The sequence below is a fragment of the Oncorhynchus mykiss genome, chromosome 16, assembly GCF_057628025.1.
Source record: "Oncorhynchus mykiss isolate SJ-2025 chromosome 16, ASM5762802v1, whole genome shotgun sequence".
NCBI classification, from domain to species: Eukaryota; Metazoa; Chordata; class Actinopteri; order Salmoniformes; family Salmonidae; genus Oncorhynchus; species Oncorhynchus mykiss.
The window spans coordinates 19,468,359-19,482,141 of NC_143037.1; the positions used below are offsets into that span (position 1 = coordinate 19,468,359).

At 40.8% G+C, this 13,783-nt stretch overlaps 2 protein-coding genes across 3 annotated transcripts in view; both read right to left on the minus strand.

The window, feature by feature from the left end:
* mpp2b (MAGUK p55 scaffold protein 2b) overlaps nucleotides 1–553 on the minus strand; it is a 53,633-nt gene extending 53,080 nt beyond the window's left edge. For both annotated transcript variants that reach the window (XM_021565086.3, XM_021565085.3), the window contains exon 1: nucleotides 123–553. The gene's annotated coding sequence lies outside the window, so the exon portion shown is untranslated. The remainder of the gene's footprint in view (nucleotides 1–122) is intronic.
* A 252-nt stretch (nucleotides 554–805) lies between these two features.
* Nucleotides 806–7,023, minus strand: LOC110491553 (peptide YY). Its single transcript, XM_021565088.3, has 4 exons — nucleotides 6,887–7,023; nucleotides 4,282–4,469; nucleotides 1,318–1,398; nucleotides 806–1,064 (listed from the first exon to the last, which is right to left on the minus strand). Exons 2-4 carry the CDS (start codon nucleotides 4,467–4,469, stop codon nucleotides 1,040–1,042), a joined length of 294 nt encoding a protein of 97 aa, XP_021420763.2. The 5' UTR covers nucleotides 6,887–7,023; the 3' UTR covers nucleotides 806–1,039.
* Nucleotides 7,024–13,783: the final 6,760 nt, after the last annotated feature.

Sequence of the window (13,783 nt, forward strand, 5' to 3'; positions counted from 1 at the left end):
AATCGATTCTAAATAGCCGGGACACAAAGAAAACGATGGCGACAAGAAATTATCATCTTCTATATCAATAACCATTCTTTCTGTTCAACAAATCACTACTTTAGGAGCTCATATTAGGTTACCTTGCTTCTGTTGCTTCCACTGTCCAATTCGAGGCGAGAGCGAAGACGGCGCGGCTGAAATGTCAAATCCCTGAGCACCGTTGCTGAAGATTAAAGGGAAAACGGTATGTGTGACACAGTGCAGAACCCACCGAACTGCGGTTTGAATGCTTCTTGTCGTGCAGGTCTTGAGTCTAGATGACTTAAATATCTAAATATCACACGGGATAAGACAGTGCAGTATACAATGTACCATAAACAAAGTAAGGAAATAGTACACTATACTGTGTCCAAAAGTTTCAAAATGATGAGTTTCATCTTCAGCATAGGATACTGTATTAAAATGCTGATACTTCAATACATCCCTACTCTTTTTGAGACCGTTGTGAGGAATTATGGTAAATGTGTAGGCTGGCCACGTCCTGCAGCAAGGTCAGTAGAATATGTGGTCTAATGCAAAAATTACAAGTCCAATGGCAAATAACGTACAGAGAGCATTTTCCTTGTAATATACTGCCACCTAGTGGTATGAATATGTCACATACAATGATATTACTCTTGTAACCATGTTTAATAATAAGCCTGAAGTGGTGGTTGGTCTAGGATCATTTCCAATCATGGCTTTTGGATATAAATATTGGTTTGCTTATCTGTTGAGTCACAGAAACGGAAAGGCTTTCAACAAAATTCACTGTGACAAGAGGTATTATAACACATTTATTTATTATTCATTGTTGAATTTAATTACAAATTATGTCAACAACCAAAAATAGACAATTATGTGTTGGAATGAGAGAGTGAGAAAGAGAGACAGAGATGTTGAAAATAAATAGTGGGCCACACAGTCCAGTGAAGGTTGCCAGTTGAGCAGCCTATTTGAGTTGTTGTAAGGCCCACCATTTGAGTGGAACAGCATGCCAGTGGGACGGGACCCAGATTTATCCGAGATCACTGCCACCCGAACTGTTAGAAAAAGACACAGAAAGTCAGTAGCTGGCCTTCCAAACTCACTAAACTCCATATCTAGTGATCAAACTTAGATATTGCTATTCAGTGTGGGCACTACTTTTAGGAATCTCTGAGTGGACTGTCACATTCCTACTGCGGGTGTATGCATGGGTCATGTTGATATACTCAAGGTATGATGAGTCTGTTGTAACAACGAGCAGACAGTCACTTTGAATCACCCTTTCCCTCAGTCTCTTCATCCTCTCACCGTTGTGTTAAATTGCCTTCCGACTCATCTCTGAACAGCAACCACCCCAGAGCTGACTCAGGTGCAGACCTCTTTCCATACCTATTGGACACAGAGACCACCACATGCTGTATGTCACCAGGATATGTACATTACTTGCTGGAGTGTGCTAACAGGGGTCTTAAGATCATATCATGTCCCCTTGTTGCGATGAATAGCCTGGCCACCTGATCGTTGACAGACCCATGAATTGCAAGGCACTACCTCAATTAGTCTTTCTGAGTACTGGAAGAGAAGATCCAAGGTCCTTCCCTTCAGAACTCCTTCTCCAATGCGTTTTAAGAAAGAGGCGAGCGGATGCCAGGAATCGGAGAAAAATGTATTGAGAAAGAGCCAAAGTTTCAAGAAACTACGCAGACATTAATGGTGTGAATACCCTACTGCCGGGTTCCCCAATAGGCAGCCCGTGGGCCGGTAAATTTTATTTGGCCCACAAGTTTTCTGAGCAAAAAATATATATAATTTTCATTGTTGGACATACAAGACTGTAAAATCAACAGGAAATCAGCTCAGTGATTTTAATTTAGGAAATACAGTACCAGTCAAAAGTTTGGACACACCTACTCATTCCAGGGTTTTTATTTGTTTTGCTATTTTCTATATTATAGAATAATAGTGAAGACATCAAAACTATTAAATAACACATATGGAATCATGTAGTAACCAAAAAAGTGTTAAACAAATATATTTTAGATTTGAGATTCTTCAAAGTAGCCACCCTTTGCCTTGTTCAAGACACACTTAACCAGCATGGCTACCACAGCATTCTGCAGCGAAACACCATCCCATCTGGTTTGTGCTTAGTGGGACTATCATTTGTTTTTTAACAGGACAGGGTCCCAAAACACACCTCCGGGATGTGTAAGGGCTATTTGACCAAGGAAAGTGATGGAGTGCTACATCAGATGACCTGGCCTCCACAATCACCCAACCTCAACCCAATTGAGATGGTTTGGGATGAGATGAGATGGGCCGCAGAGTGAAGGAAAATATGCTAACAAGTGCTCAACATATGTGGGAACTCCTTCAAGACTGTTGGAAAGGAAAAGCATTTCACATGAAGCTGGTTGAGAGAATGTCATCAAGGCAAAGGGTGGAAGCTTTGAAGAATCTAAAATCTAAAATCTATTTTGATTTGTTTAACACTTTTTTTGGTGACTACATGATTCCAAATGTGTTATTTCATAGTTTTAAAGTCTTCACTAATATTCTACAATGTAGAAAATAGTACAAATAAACAAAAACCTCAATGAGTTGGTGTCCAAACTTTTGACTGGTACTGTGTGTTCCCAAGTATTCCCACGCATAAATAGAGAGAGGCATATATTTTTGTTTTTGTCAAAAACCATATCTGTTTGGGATTCTCGCTGTTCTTTTGCATTGTGCAAATGGTTTAGAACGATGTTCTGGCTCCCCGACCATCCGCCCAAGGAAAAATAGGCCCACGGCTGAATGTAATGTGGACCCTTGCCCTAGTGTGTGTACTCACTACTCGCCTATACCCTTTTTATCTCCAGAGGCAAGAACACATATCTCAAGCAATTAGCTCTAAACAAGGAGAGATTTTAAAGTCAAATGCCCAATGCTCAGCAAGGCAAGCAATCCTCGGTTCCACAGAGAGTGACACAGCTTTTAAATAATTTTTAAATCACTGAAATCAATGCTTTTCCAATGAGGAGTGAATCTCCCTTTGTGTGAGAACAAGAGGGGCTGAACTGCATGGCACACAGCCCTTGTAGTGCATTGACAGCTCCAGCCCACTTAAAGACATGCTCCGATTTTTTTGGCGAGTAAGAAAGTATTTTTTAAACCTCCCGCTTTGGGCTGAATGTGTCCATGTGTAGTTCTTACATGCATAATCTATGAGCAGAATTACTGTCTCACCTCAATTAGCCACAAAATCCCTAGTTAGAAAGCAACTGTTTTCTTGAAGCTGTGCTGTGCATTTTTCCCTAAATTTCCCACCACGTGTGCCTGCCCCCTAGGAATTTGAGTTCTAGCCAATGAGCTTCAGCCCCTCACATTTGAGTGACAGCTAGCAAGAGGCCGGCCCAGTGTTATCCTATGAGGTTGCAGGGCGCGCCCAAAGGCTCAGTGGACACAGCACACAGAGACAGAGACAGAGACAGAGACAGAGAGAGACAGAGAAAGAGAGAGAGAGAGAAAGAGAGAGAGTGCGAGTGAGAGAGAGAGAGGGAAATGTCGTAGTGCACATATCTGCACATATTTTTTTATTTTATTTAACCTTTTTTTAATCAGGCAAGTCAGTTAAGAGCACATTCTTACTTACAAAGACGGCCACCTTGTTAATGGGTCATTGTCCCCCCCCCCCCCTGCAATAGGCTGAAACATTGCATTATCTCTGACTCTCGTGCCATATCTAAGACAAGGTGTTCCCCTGTTGATAACATGTTAGCCTACAGAGTGCTGAACTCACTCACCTCTATCTAGTGATGAGGTTGATGCAGTGTCGCAGACACACAGACTCAATTGTACTGAGACACAGGGGAAAATCCTGTTGTGCTTTCCTTTTGCCCCCAAGGCACAGAGACAGGACATGAACTTGGAGAGCCAAGAGAATATCATTATCCTCAGGATTAATTCAAATATCTCTTGTCCCCTCAGAGCTTCTTCTGTGACCTTGGCTATAGTGGTAATTTAACCCTCTTCAGAATATCAGCAACATTTTATTGTAATTTGGCAGAGGGATTTTTTTTTTTTACCTTTGAAAACAAATTGAGTGAAGGAATATACTGAGTCTATTGATTGTCAGTGGGAGGTTCCGTTCCCATAAAACTGGTTTGAGAAATTGTTTCCCCCCAATAGGCTGAAACATTGCATTATCTCGGACTCTCGTGCCATATCTAAGACAAGGTTTTCCCGTGTAGATAAAATGCTAACCTACAGAGTGCTGAACTCACTCACCTCTGTCTATTGATGAGGTTGATGTAGTGTCGCAGTGCTGTGTTGTATCTGGCCCATTCCTCCGGAGGCGCGTTGTCGTCGGGGCTCACCGGCTTGGTAAAGTAGGCATCCGTGAAAGTGCCCAGACAAACCAGCACGCCCAGGACGAGGACGACAAGGATCAACCAGGGTCTCAGTGTATTGGCCATCTGTAAATAAAGAATGTAGGCTAGCATTTCCCTGACGTCTGCTAGACTTAAAGAGAAGTTGAACAAAAGCTTGGCCTTCTTGGCATCAGAATCTCAAAGTTATCAGTTTTAAGCAAATATTTTTGATGACCCAGATGAGTAAGTCTTCGTCTTTTTGACAGGAGTCTGTATCAGAGACACATTAGCAGTTGCACTGTCTATGGTGCTGAAATGTGTGCCAAAGTTGCTTACGAAATAAACCAATTGGTCTTCAACCTATTGATTCTACAATACTATGGAACATTATATTGTGTTAAGTAATGATAATGAAAGAATTGCTTGTTTACTCTTGCTAATTGCTACTGCAATTGCGGTGACATTTGCGTCCTTTGCCTTTGCAACCATGAAAAACACTTTAAAATTACAAATACTTACACATTAAACACGTTTTTGTTTATACTGATGTATTTATCAATGATAGAACATAATGCTAATCCTTTATGTTTATGCATGATTTAAAGTACCTAGGGCAAGCAAATTGGCTTGTCCCAGTAGTGTTGTAGTTACATGTCTTTCATATATTGTATAGATCAATAAAAACAAAGGTTATTAAAATACCTTTGTATTTTATTGATATGACATATGTCCCTCAGTTTTATGTCATTGGTGTTACTGCCTTGAAAATCACTCATTACATAGATATACAAGGACCTTGAACATTCCCTTCAGATTAGTCAATCCCATTTAGTCATTTAACGATTCCATTGATCATTTAGTGTGTCTAAATACAAAGTGTCATGCGTGTTACTCAATTTAAATGAAGGGAAATTCAATTGTGAGCAAAATTGCTTAATCATATCACTTTAGTAAATGAAAGGTTAAAGGGTTAATGACCTTAGATTTGAGCATCTGTGGTGTTACTACTCCGAGGGTGAAGTCAGCATTATAGGGACACTTTTGGTAAATCGCTATGTAGACAATCAAAATCAGCCTACCCTACTCAAGTAATGTTTATTTTCATTAATTACGGTCTTAATCTACATGTTTATGATGAAAACAAGTGGATAATGGATTATTCAGTGGTTGCTACAATACCTAAAAACAACATCAGACCCTTACTTTTGCTAAAGTGTGTCTTTCAGTTGCAGTGGGGCAATTTAGTAGATGAAGTGGGGCACTATTTTCTCATTAGAAATGAATGAATGTCCCACTTCACCTGCCACTTGCTATGAAATTATCAAAGAGGCATTGTAGAGGCTTATAAATAACACACTCTGTTTTAACAATTGTGTCAATGACATTATACTAGACCCTCTCCATGCCCTTGTAAAATGTATTTGGGAACCTTCCAAGCTCTTGGTGAAAATCGAACTAAAGGATTCTGCACAGTTTTTACTTGATCACAAAACAGCTCTATTATTCCACAAATGCATAAATCCTTACATAAATTGAGCCTATTTTCAATACTTACTTTCTTACATGTTATTGTCCTTCGTTTCTTTACAACTCTTGTTATTTCCCTCTAATTTCTTCCACAATCATACTATACTGTTTATGTGCCGTATAGCGTCTAGTAGAATCCAGTTTGTGATGTTATAAACTACTAAAACAACATATGTTTATGTATTTTAGAATATATAAAGGAAATTCCTTCATTAGATACAAATGATGCAGAGTAAACATTCAGCAACAACCCAATAACAGTTGTAGTGATTGGGTTGCAAAATGACCGTAATACAGCATCCTCAAGCATAAATGCACCACCACACCTGTAGAGTGTACGAACTACAAAGCAGGATCAAGGAGTTAGCCAACTAGCTTCCCTAAATGTTCTGAATTAACTTTTTATTTTGGGCATGTTGTAATTGACTCAACAACCAAAAACGCATATCCAAGTTTAGCTTTCTTAATGAACCAGAAAATCAATAGTTATTTATGGTTGTTCATCAAAGTTAGCTAGGTAACTCATTGATCCTACTTTGTAGTATGCGCAAAGTTATCATACTGGTAAAAATGATTAGTCACACTTTATTTGGATAGTCCATCTGTAAGTGGTCATACTATTAACAAACTGTTGATAAGCAACTGCTTCCTGAAGTTAGATTAGGGTTATAGGGTAATGTTTAGAATAAGGGTTATGATAAGGGCTAAGGTTAGAGTTATAGGGCTAGGGAAAAGTTTAGGGTTAGGATAAGGGTTAGGGTTAGTAGATAGTTCAAATGTTACTGATAGTCGTCATTAAGCTGCCAAATTAGTTGATTTAGAATGGGATGATACCAAAATAGCCTACATTTAAATAAGGAAAATTGTAGTTTATTATTTCCTAAATGGCATTGCCATCGCATTTCAAAAACGACCCAATTGCTAAAACTAATTCAACAGTCAAAACCTCCCAACTCAGCATAGTCACAGAGAGCAAAACGTAACTCATTACTCACTCTGCAGCAGGCTTGCTTCACCGGTTTTCACTGTGTTCTTGTTGTGCGTTTTATTGTTCCCAAATCCGGATGGTTTATATGGTCAAGGCTACCTGATGCGCGCGCCTTGAGACACGGCAAAGTCACGTTTCCAACTCAATCTACGCAAGCGAGAACGAGCGGAGTACGGAAGCACTCTTTCCCTATTGAAAATATCAAATCAAATTCTATTCGTCACATGCTTGTAAACAACAAGTGTAGACTAACAGTGAAATGCTTACTTACGGGCCTTTCCCAACAACGAATAGAGAAAGAAAATAGATAAATAATTTTTAAAAAGTGTATCACGTAATAATAAAAGCAATAATAAGTACACAATGAGTAAAGATAACTTGGCTATATACACAGGTTACCAGTACCGAGTCGATGTGCAGGGGTATTGAGGTAGATATGTACATTTAACAAATAACTAGGAATAAAGGGACAGATAATAAACAGTAGCAGCAGCTTATGTGATGGGTAAAAAAATAAAATAAAAATGTCCAAAAAGAGCCAATGCATATATTCCGGGTAGCTATTTGGTTAACTATTGAACTAGCTATTTATCAGTCATTGCTTTTGGGGGTAGAAGCTGTTCAGGGTCTTGTTGGTTCCAGACCTGCGCAAAGCATAAAATACAACCTTTCAGTGTCAACTAAGGGCCTTTAATGTACTTTCATGTCATTATTATGATTTGGGAGAACATGCCAGACTCAAAATTTAGTGAATATGATCAAACAGCGTTAACTAGGGAATATCATTTTTTCAAATATAATTGGGAACCCCTGGTCTATGACCCGGGTGGCTGAGATGGTCTACTTTTGTCTGATTTCAAGCAGTAACGATCAACACATAAACTCAGCAAAAAAAAGAAACGTCCCTTTTTCAGGTCTCTGTCTTTCAAAGATAATTAGTAAAAATACAAATAACTTCACAGATCCTCATTGTAAAGGGTTTAAACACTGTTTCCCATGCTTGTTCAATGACCCATTAACAATTAAATGAACATGCACCTGTGGAACGGTCGTTAAGACACTAACAGCTTACAGACGGTAGACAATTAAGGTCACAGTTATGAAAACCTAGAACACTAAAGAGGCCTTTCTACTGACTCTGAAAAACACCAAAAGAAAGATTCCCAGGGTCCCTGCTCATCTGCGTGAACGTGCCTTAGGCATGCTGCAAGGAGGCATAAGGATTGCAGATGTGACCAGGGCAATAAATTGTAATGTCCGTACTGCGAGATGCCTAAGACAGCGCTACAGGGAGACAGGACAGACAGCTGATCGTCCTCGCAGTGACAGACCACGTGTAACAACACCTGCACAGGATCGGTACATCCGAACATCACACCTGCGTGACAGGTACAGGATGGCAACAACAACTGCCCGAGTTACACCAGGAACGCACAATCCCTCCATCAGTGCTCAGACTGTCCGCAATATGCTGAGAGAGACTGGACTGAGGACTTGTAGGCCTGTTGTAAGGCAGGACCTCACCAGACATCACAGGCAACACTGTCGCCTATGGGCACAAACCCACCGTCGCTGGACCAGACAGGACTGGCAAAAAGTGCTCTTCAATGACGAGTCGCGGTTTTGTCTCACCAGGGGTGATGGTCGGAGGCCTGTACTCTGGAGCGGGATCGATTTGGAGGTGGAGGGTCCGTCATGGTCTGGGGCGATGTGTCACAGCATCATCGGGCTGAGCTTGTTGTCATTGCAGGCAATCTCAACACTGTGCGTTACAGGGAAGACATCCTCCTCCCTCATGTTGTACCCTTCCTGCAGGCTCATCCTGACATGACTCTCTAGCATGACAATGCCACAAGCCATACTGCTCGTTCTGTGCATGATTTCCTGCAAGACAGGAATGTCAGTGTTCTGCCATGGCCAGCGAAGAGCCCGGATCTTAATCCCATTGAGCACGTCTGGGACCTGTTGGATCGGAGGGTGAGGGTTAGGGCCATTCCTCCCAGAAATGTCCAGGAACTTGCAGGTGCCTTGGTGGAAGAGTGAGGTAACATCTCACAGCAAGAACTGGCAAATATGGTGCAGTCCATGAGAAGGAGATGCACTGCAGTACTTAATGCAGTGGCCACACCAGACACTGACTGTTACTTTTGATTTTGACCCCCCCCCCCCTTTTGTTCAGAGACACATTATTCCATTTCTGTTAGTCACATGTATGTGGAACTTGTTCAGCTTATGTCTCCGTTTATTTACACATGTTAAGTTTGCTGAAAATAAACGCAGTTGACAGTGAGAGGACGTTTCTTTTTTTGCTGAGTTTATCGTGTGTTTTTTAAATTATAAATGGATTGTAGATACCGTCATGAATTATATTAACATAAGTTTGTGAACACCTACTGGTCGAACATCTCATTGCAAAATCATGGGCATTAATATGGAGTTGGTCCCCCTTTTGCCCCTTTAACAGCCTCCACTCTTCTGGGAAGGTTTTTCACCAGATGTTGGAACATTGCTGCCGGGACTTGCTTCCATTCAGCCACAAGAGCATTAGCGAGGTCGGGCGCTGATGTTGGGTGATTAGGCCTGGCTCGTAGCCGGCATTCCAATTCATCCCCAAAGGTGTTTGATGGGGTTGACGTCAGGGCTCTGTGCAGGCCAGTTACATTCTTCCACACCGATCTCGACAAACCATTTCTATATGGACATCGCTTTGTGCATGGGTGCACTGTCATGCTGAAACAGGAAAGGGCCTTCCCCAAACTCTAACCACAAACTTGGAAGCACAGAACCCTTCACTTGAACTAAGGGGCCTAGCCTGAACCATGAAAAACAGCCCCAGACCATTATTCCTCCTCCACCAAACTTTACAGTTGTTACTATGCATTGGGGCAGGTAGCGATTTCCTGGCATCAGCCAAACCCAAATTAGTCCGTTGAACTGCCAGATGGTGAAGCTTGGTTCATCACTTCAGAGAACGCTTTTCCACTTCTCCAGAGTCCAATGGCGGCGAGCTTTAAACTACTCCAACCGACGCTTGGCATTGTGCATGTTGGAAACCCATATCATGAAGCTCCTGATGAACAGTACTTGTGCTTCCAGAGGAACTCGTAAGTGAGTGTTGCAATCAAGGACAGACTATTTTTACGCACATCAGCCCTCGGCGGTCACTTTCTGTGAGCTTGTGTGGCATACCACTTCGAGGCTGAGCTGTTGTTGCTCCTAGACATTTCCACTTCACGATAACAGCACTTACAGTTGACCGAGGCTGCTCTAGCAGGACAGACATTTGACAAACTGACTTGTTGGAAAAGTGGCATCCTGTGAAGGTGCCACTTTGAACATTTTGAGAATTTCAGTAAAGGCTATTCTACTGCCAATGTTTGTCTATGGAGATTGCATGGCTGTGTGCTCAATTTTTTACACCTTTCAGAAACAGGTGTGGCTTCAATAGGAAAATCCACTCATTTGAAGCGGTGTCCACATTCTTTTAGCCATGTCGTCAGTGGCGATTTGAACATGTAAATCTTGGTGGGGCAAATTCCCAAACATTTTTTTAGATGCATGCCAGAAAAGCCACACAACACAGCATTAATTGCACTATAACGGGGACAAACGGTGCCCACAAACTGTTAGGGCCTACATAAAGCTGTCCAAACAGCATAGCTTTCTTTTCAGCCCCATGGAGTGAATCCTTACCACTGCTACACCTGGCTATCAGCGGAGCCTAGTCTGACATTTCATTCAGCCTCATTTACTGCCTTTTAAAAAACATAGCTGATATGGCTGACATGCATAAACAAATGTGGTTTCTACTGACAACTGAGATGTACAAACTATGGCATAAGGGGACGCCGAGCAGATAAGAGGCAATTTGTAATTTCGATTAAGACATGAATGAGCGAGCTAGAATGGACGTAGTCAATATAACTATTTGTTGAGCACTTTTAAAATGTACAGTGATATAATTCTAAACATGGGCCGTTCTTACAGTATTCTCCCTGTAGACCTAGTCAGAACCATAAGATAAGTAAAGGGGGCATATAAGCAGGCAATGAAAGCTCTTACAATAATCGCTGATTACATTTCTCAAAAACAGGCTATGGGCTACATGTGCACCACCAAGTCAAAACATTAGGCTAAGTTATGAGGGGGAAAGAGACCAAATTATTAGGGTGAGGCACATGGGCTACTAACATCTTACTACACAACATACACTTAGCATTACTTTCTTAGCTACAGTATACATATCTCCCTGGCATATTACATAATTTATGCAGCAGCATACAATACATTTTTGGACTCACCTTGTTGTGCTGTGCTCACGTGAACAGGATGGTGGCGTGGCCGTCTTTCGTGGGCAAATGTTGTCATTTATGGTGCTTTCAAGACAACTGGGGAAAAAATGACGTCAGTGATCTTCAGGTCGGGGCTGAAGAAAAGGCCCGAGTTCCAGACATGGAATTCCGAGTTGGATGACCGTTCAAAACGTATTATCCCAGTTGGAGCTCGTTTTTTCCCCTAGTTCCCAGTTGTCTTGAACTGAGATTTCCCAGTTCCGAGTTTCCAATTGTTTTGAATGAGGCAGAAGTCATGCTGGATTGACAGCATGGCCCATGTATTCAACCTTTTCTGGCCCATGGCATGTGAATCTTTATCCTTTTAAGCTTGGAAAAGAGACCCTTAAATCCAGACTTTGACCACACACCCACCACTGAATAGCAGGCTAGTGATTGCTTTGCAATGCATGCAGTTAGCCACTGATTCCTTACAAACTACTCATTACTGAATTTACGATTTCCAACTTGTTGTCTAATGTTTATATCCAATGGCCGATGAGCACCGATATGTTTTATCTATAATTTCACTTCATATGACAAGGATTGAAAAGGATTTGCCAGTAGATTGTCGACTTGATTCATGATGATGACTGCTAGCTAAGATTTTGACATGATCAGTCCAATCAAAGCTACTGTAGATATAACTTTGATTTGACATAATTTTATCCGTGGCCAATGACCTTGAGCATTCTTGGATGGGCACTTCTAATGTAACTCTGTGGCAGCACCCTCGAGTTCTCCTCGTAGATTTTGCGGTTACATAGTGTTCCCATGAGTGACAGAACACTGCCACCTGCCCTGAATGACGGGTCGCCACTGCATGTAGTGTATATCAATGTCATAGTTGACCTGTTACTTAGCATCTTTGCTGTAGATATGGTCCTGTACATATGGTCTCCCGTCGCTGAAGGAGACATCCCGTACCCCAAAAACATATTTATCAGCACTCTGGTTTACCTATTTCTGAGAAGCTTTTCCTGTCACCGATGGCAAATCTATAAACTAATCCAGAATGCCTTACCAGTCGGTACAGGCTATACAATGTGTGAAAAGAAAAGTTTATATTAACTTTTATAGAGTTTACAGAATTCACACCATATCTCCCTAAAGGTGCGTTGCCATCTGAGATCAGTGAACTTGGAAAAATGTAGATTTAAACATGTTTTTTTTTACCATAGTATAGCCCATATCGACTGGTAAGCCGTTATAGATTTGCCATCGGTGACTGTAAAAGTGTATCAGAAATAGGTCAATATGTTATCGGGGTACAGGATAAGACCAATTTCTACAGATCTCCCAGAGTGAAGAGGCTACAATCAACTCCATTACGTTCAAAAGTTACTTCAACAAGTAAATGCTAGCGATGGCTAGCTATGCTAGTCATTTCACCAGTCTGTCTTAATGATTGTTAGCACGCTAATAGCACACTGTGCACACAATTATTTGTATTTTTTGAAGGGGTAGGCCTATGCAGTACACTCTTAGAATTAGTGGTGACTTGAGGAACCCTGGAGATTCTCAAGGAACCCCTGGAGTTCCTCAGGCAATCATTGCTAGTCAATGGTTCATGTTTGCACCTTCGGTAAGTTGAGGGGTTCTTTCATACAGTACAGCACAGCACAGTGCATTGCAGTACAGTGCACAGTACATTAAGGAAAAGTAGGGTACAGTACAGCACAATACAGAATAGCACAGTAGAGTAGGGTAAATAAAATACATGTATAGTGTACTGTATTGTACCCTAGTTTACTCTAATGTACTCTACTTTATTGTAGTGCACTCTACTGAATTAAACTCTACTGTACCGTACTGTACCCTACTGTACTCTACTGAATAAAACTTTACTGTCCTGTACCGTACCATACTGTACTATACTGTGCTCTACTGTACTAAACTGTGCCATACTGTACTGTGATGTTCAAACTTGTGAAACATAGCATAGACGTCTATGATTCGTTTAGATCTCGATCAGGTCCGCACAGACCAATGTGTACTTGTTTTGGGGCGGAGCTCATTAGAATAATACCCAGCAAGTGTTTGTTTTCACATTTACATTCTGGTCATTCAGCAGACGCTCTTATCCAGAGCGACTTACAGTCAGTGCATTTAACTAAATAAACAGGTAAAAGGTAAATAAACAACAAGATATCAGTCATAGCAAAAAAATAAAAAAATATGTAATTGTAATTCTGTAACTGAGAATGTTATTGTAGTTGAAGTGGTCTGTTGGTTTATTCTGTAGGTTGGACTACTTTGAACATCATTGCTGCCAGTTTTAAAGCTTAAAGTGCATGTAACAGATAACAATAATAAATATTATGTTGCAATCTTCAGTATATTAAGAGGCTTCAACAAATATGATGTGATATAATACTTACTTAATTGAGAATATATACAGCAGTTGAAATTTGGCCTTAGAATCAATGACCCGAAAAATATGCATTTTCAAGGTCTGTAAATTACATATTTTCAACATCTGGAAAATACATCTGGAAAAAAAAATATTTTCACCTTTAATTCAGGTAAAATACACCTGATTTAAATGTCCGGAAAATAATATATGTATATAT

Excerpts from the sequence above, each read along its gene's own strand:
- LOC110491553 (XM_021565088.3), bottom strand. The coding sequence starts at position 4,469 with ATGGCCAATACACTGAGACCCTGGTTGATCCTTGTCGTCCTCGTCCTG. Across the intron at positions 1,399-4,281 it reads AACCTCATCAATAGACAGAG|GTATGGAAAGAGGTCTGCAC; the intron begins GTGAGTGAGTTC and ends TGTGTCCAATAG. Across the intron at positions 1,065-1,317 it reads GAAGGCAATTTAACACAACG|TTCGGGTGGCAGTGATCTCG; the intron begins GTGAGAGGATGA and ends TTTTTCTAACAG.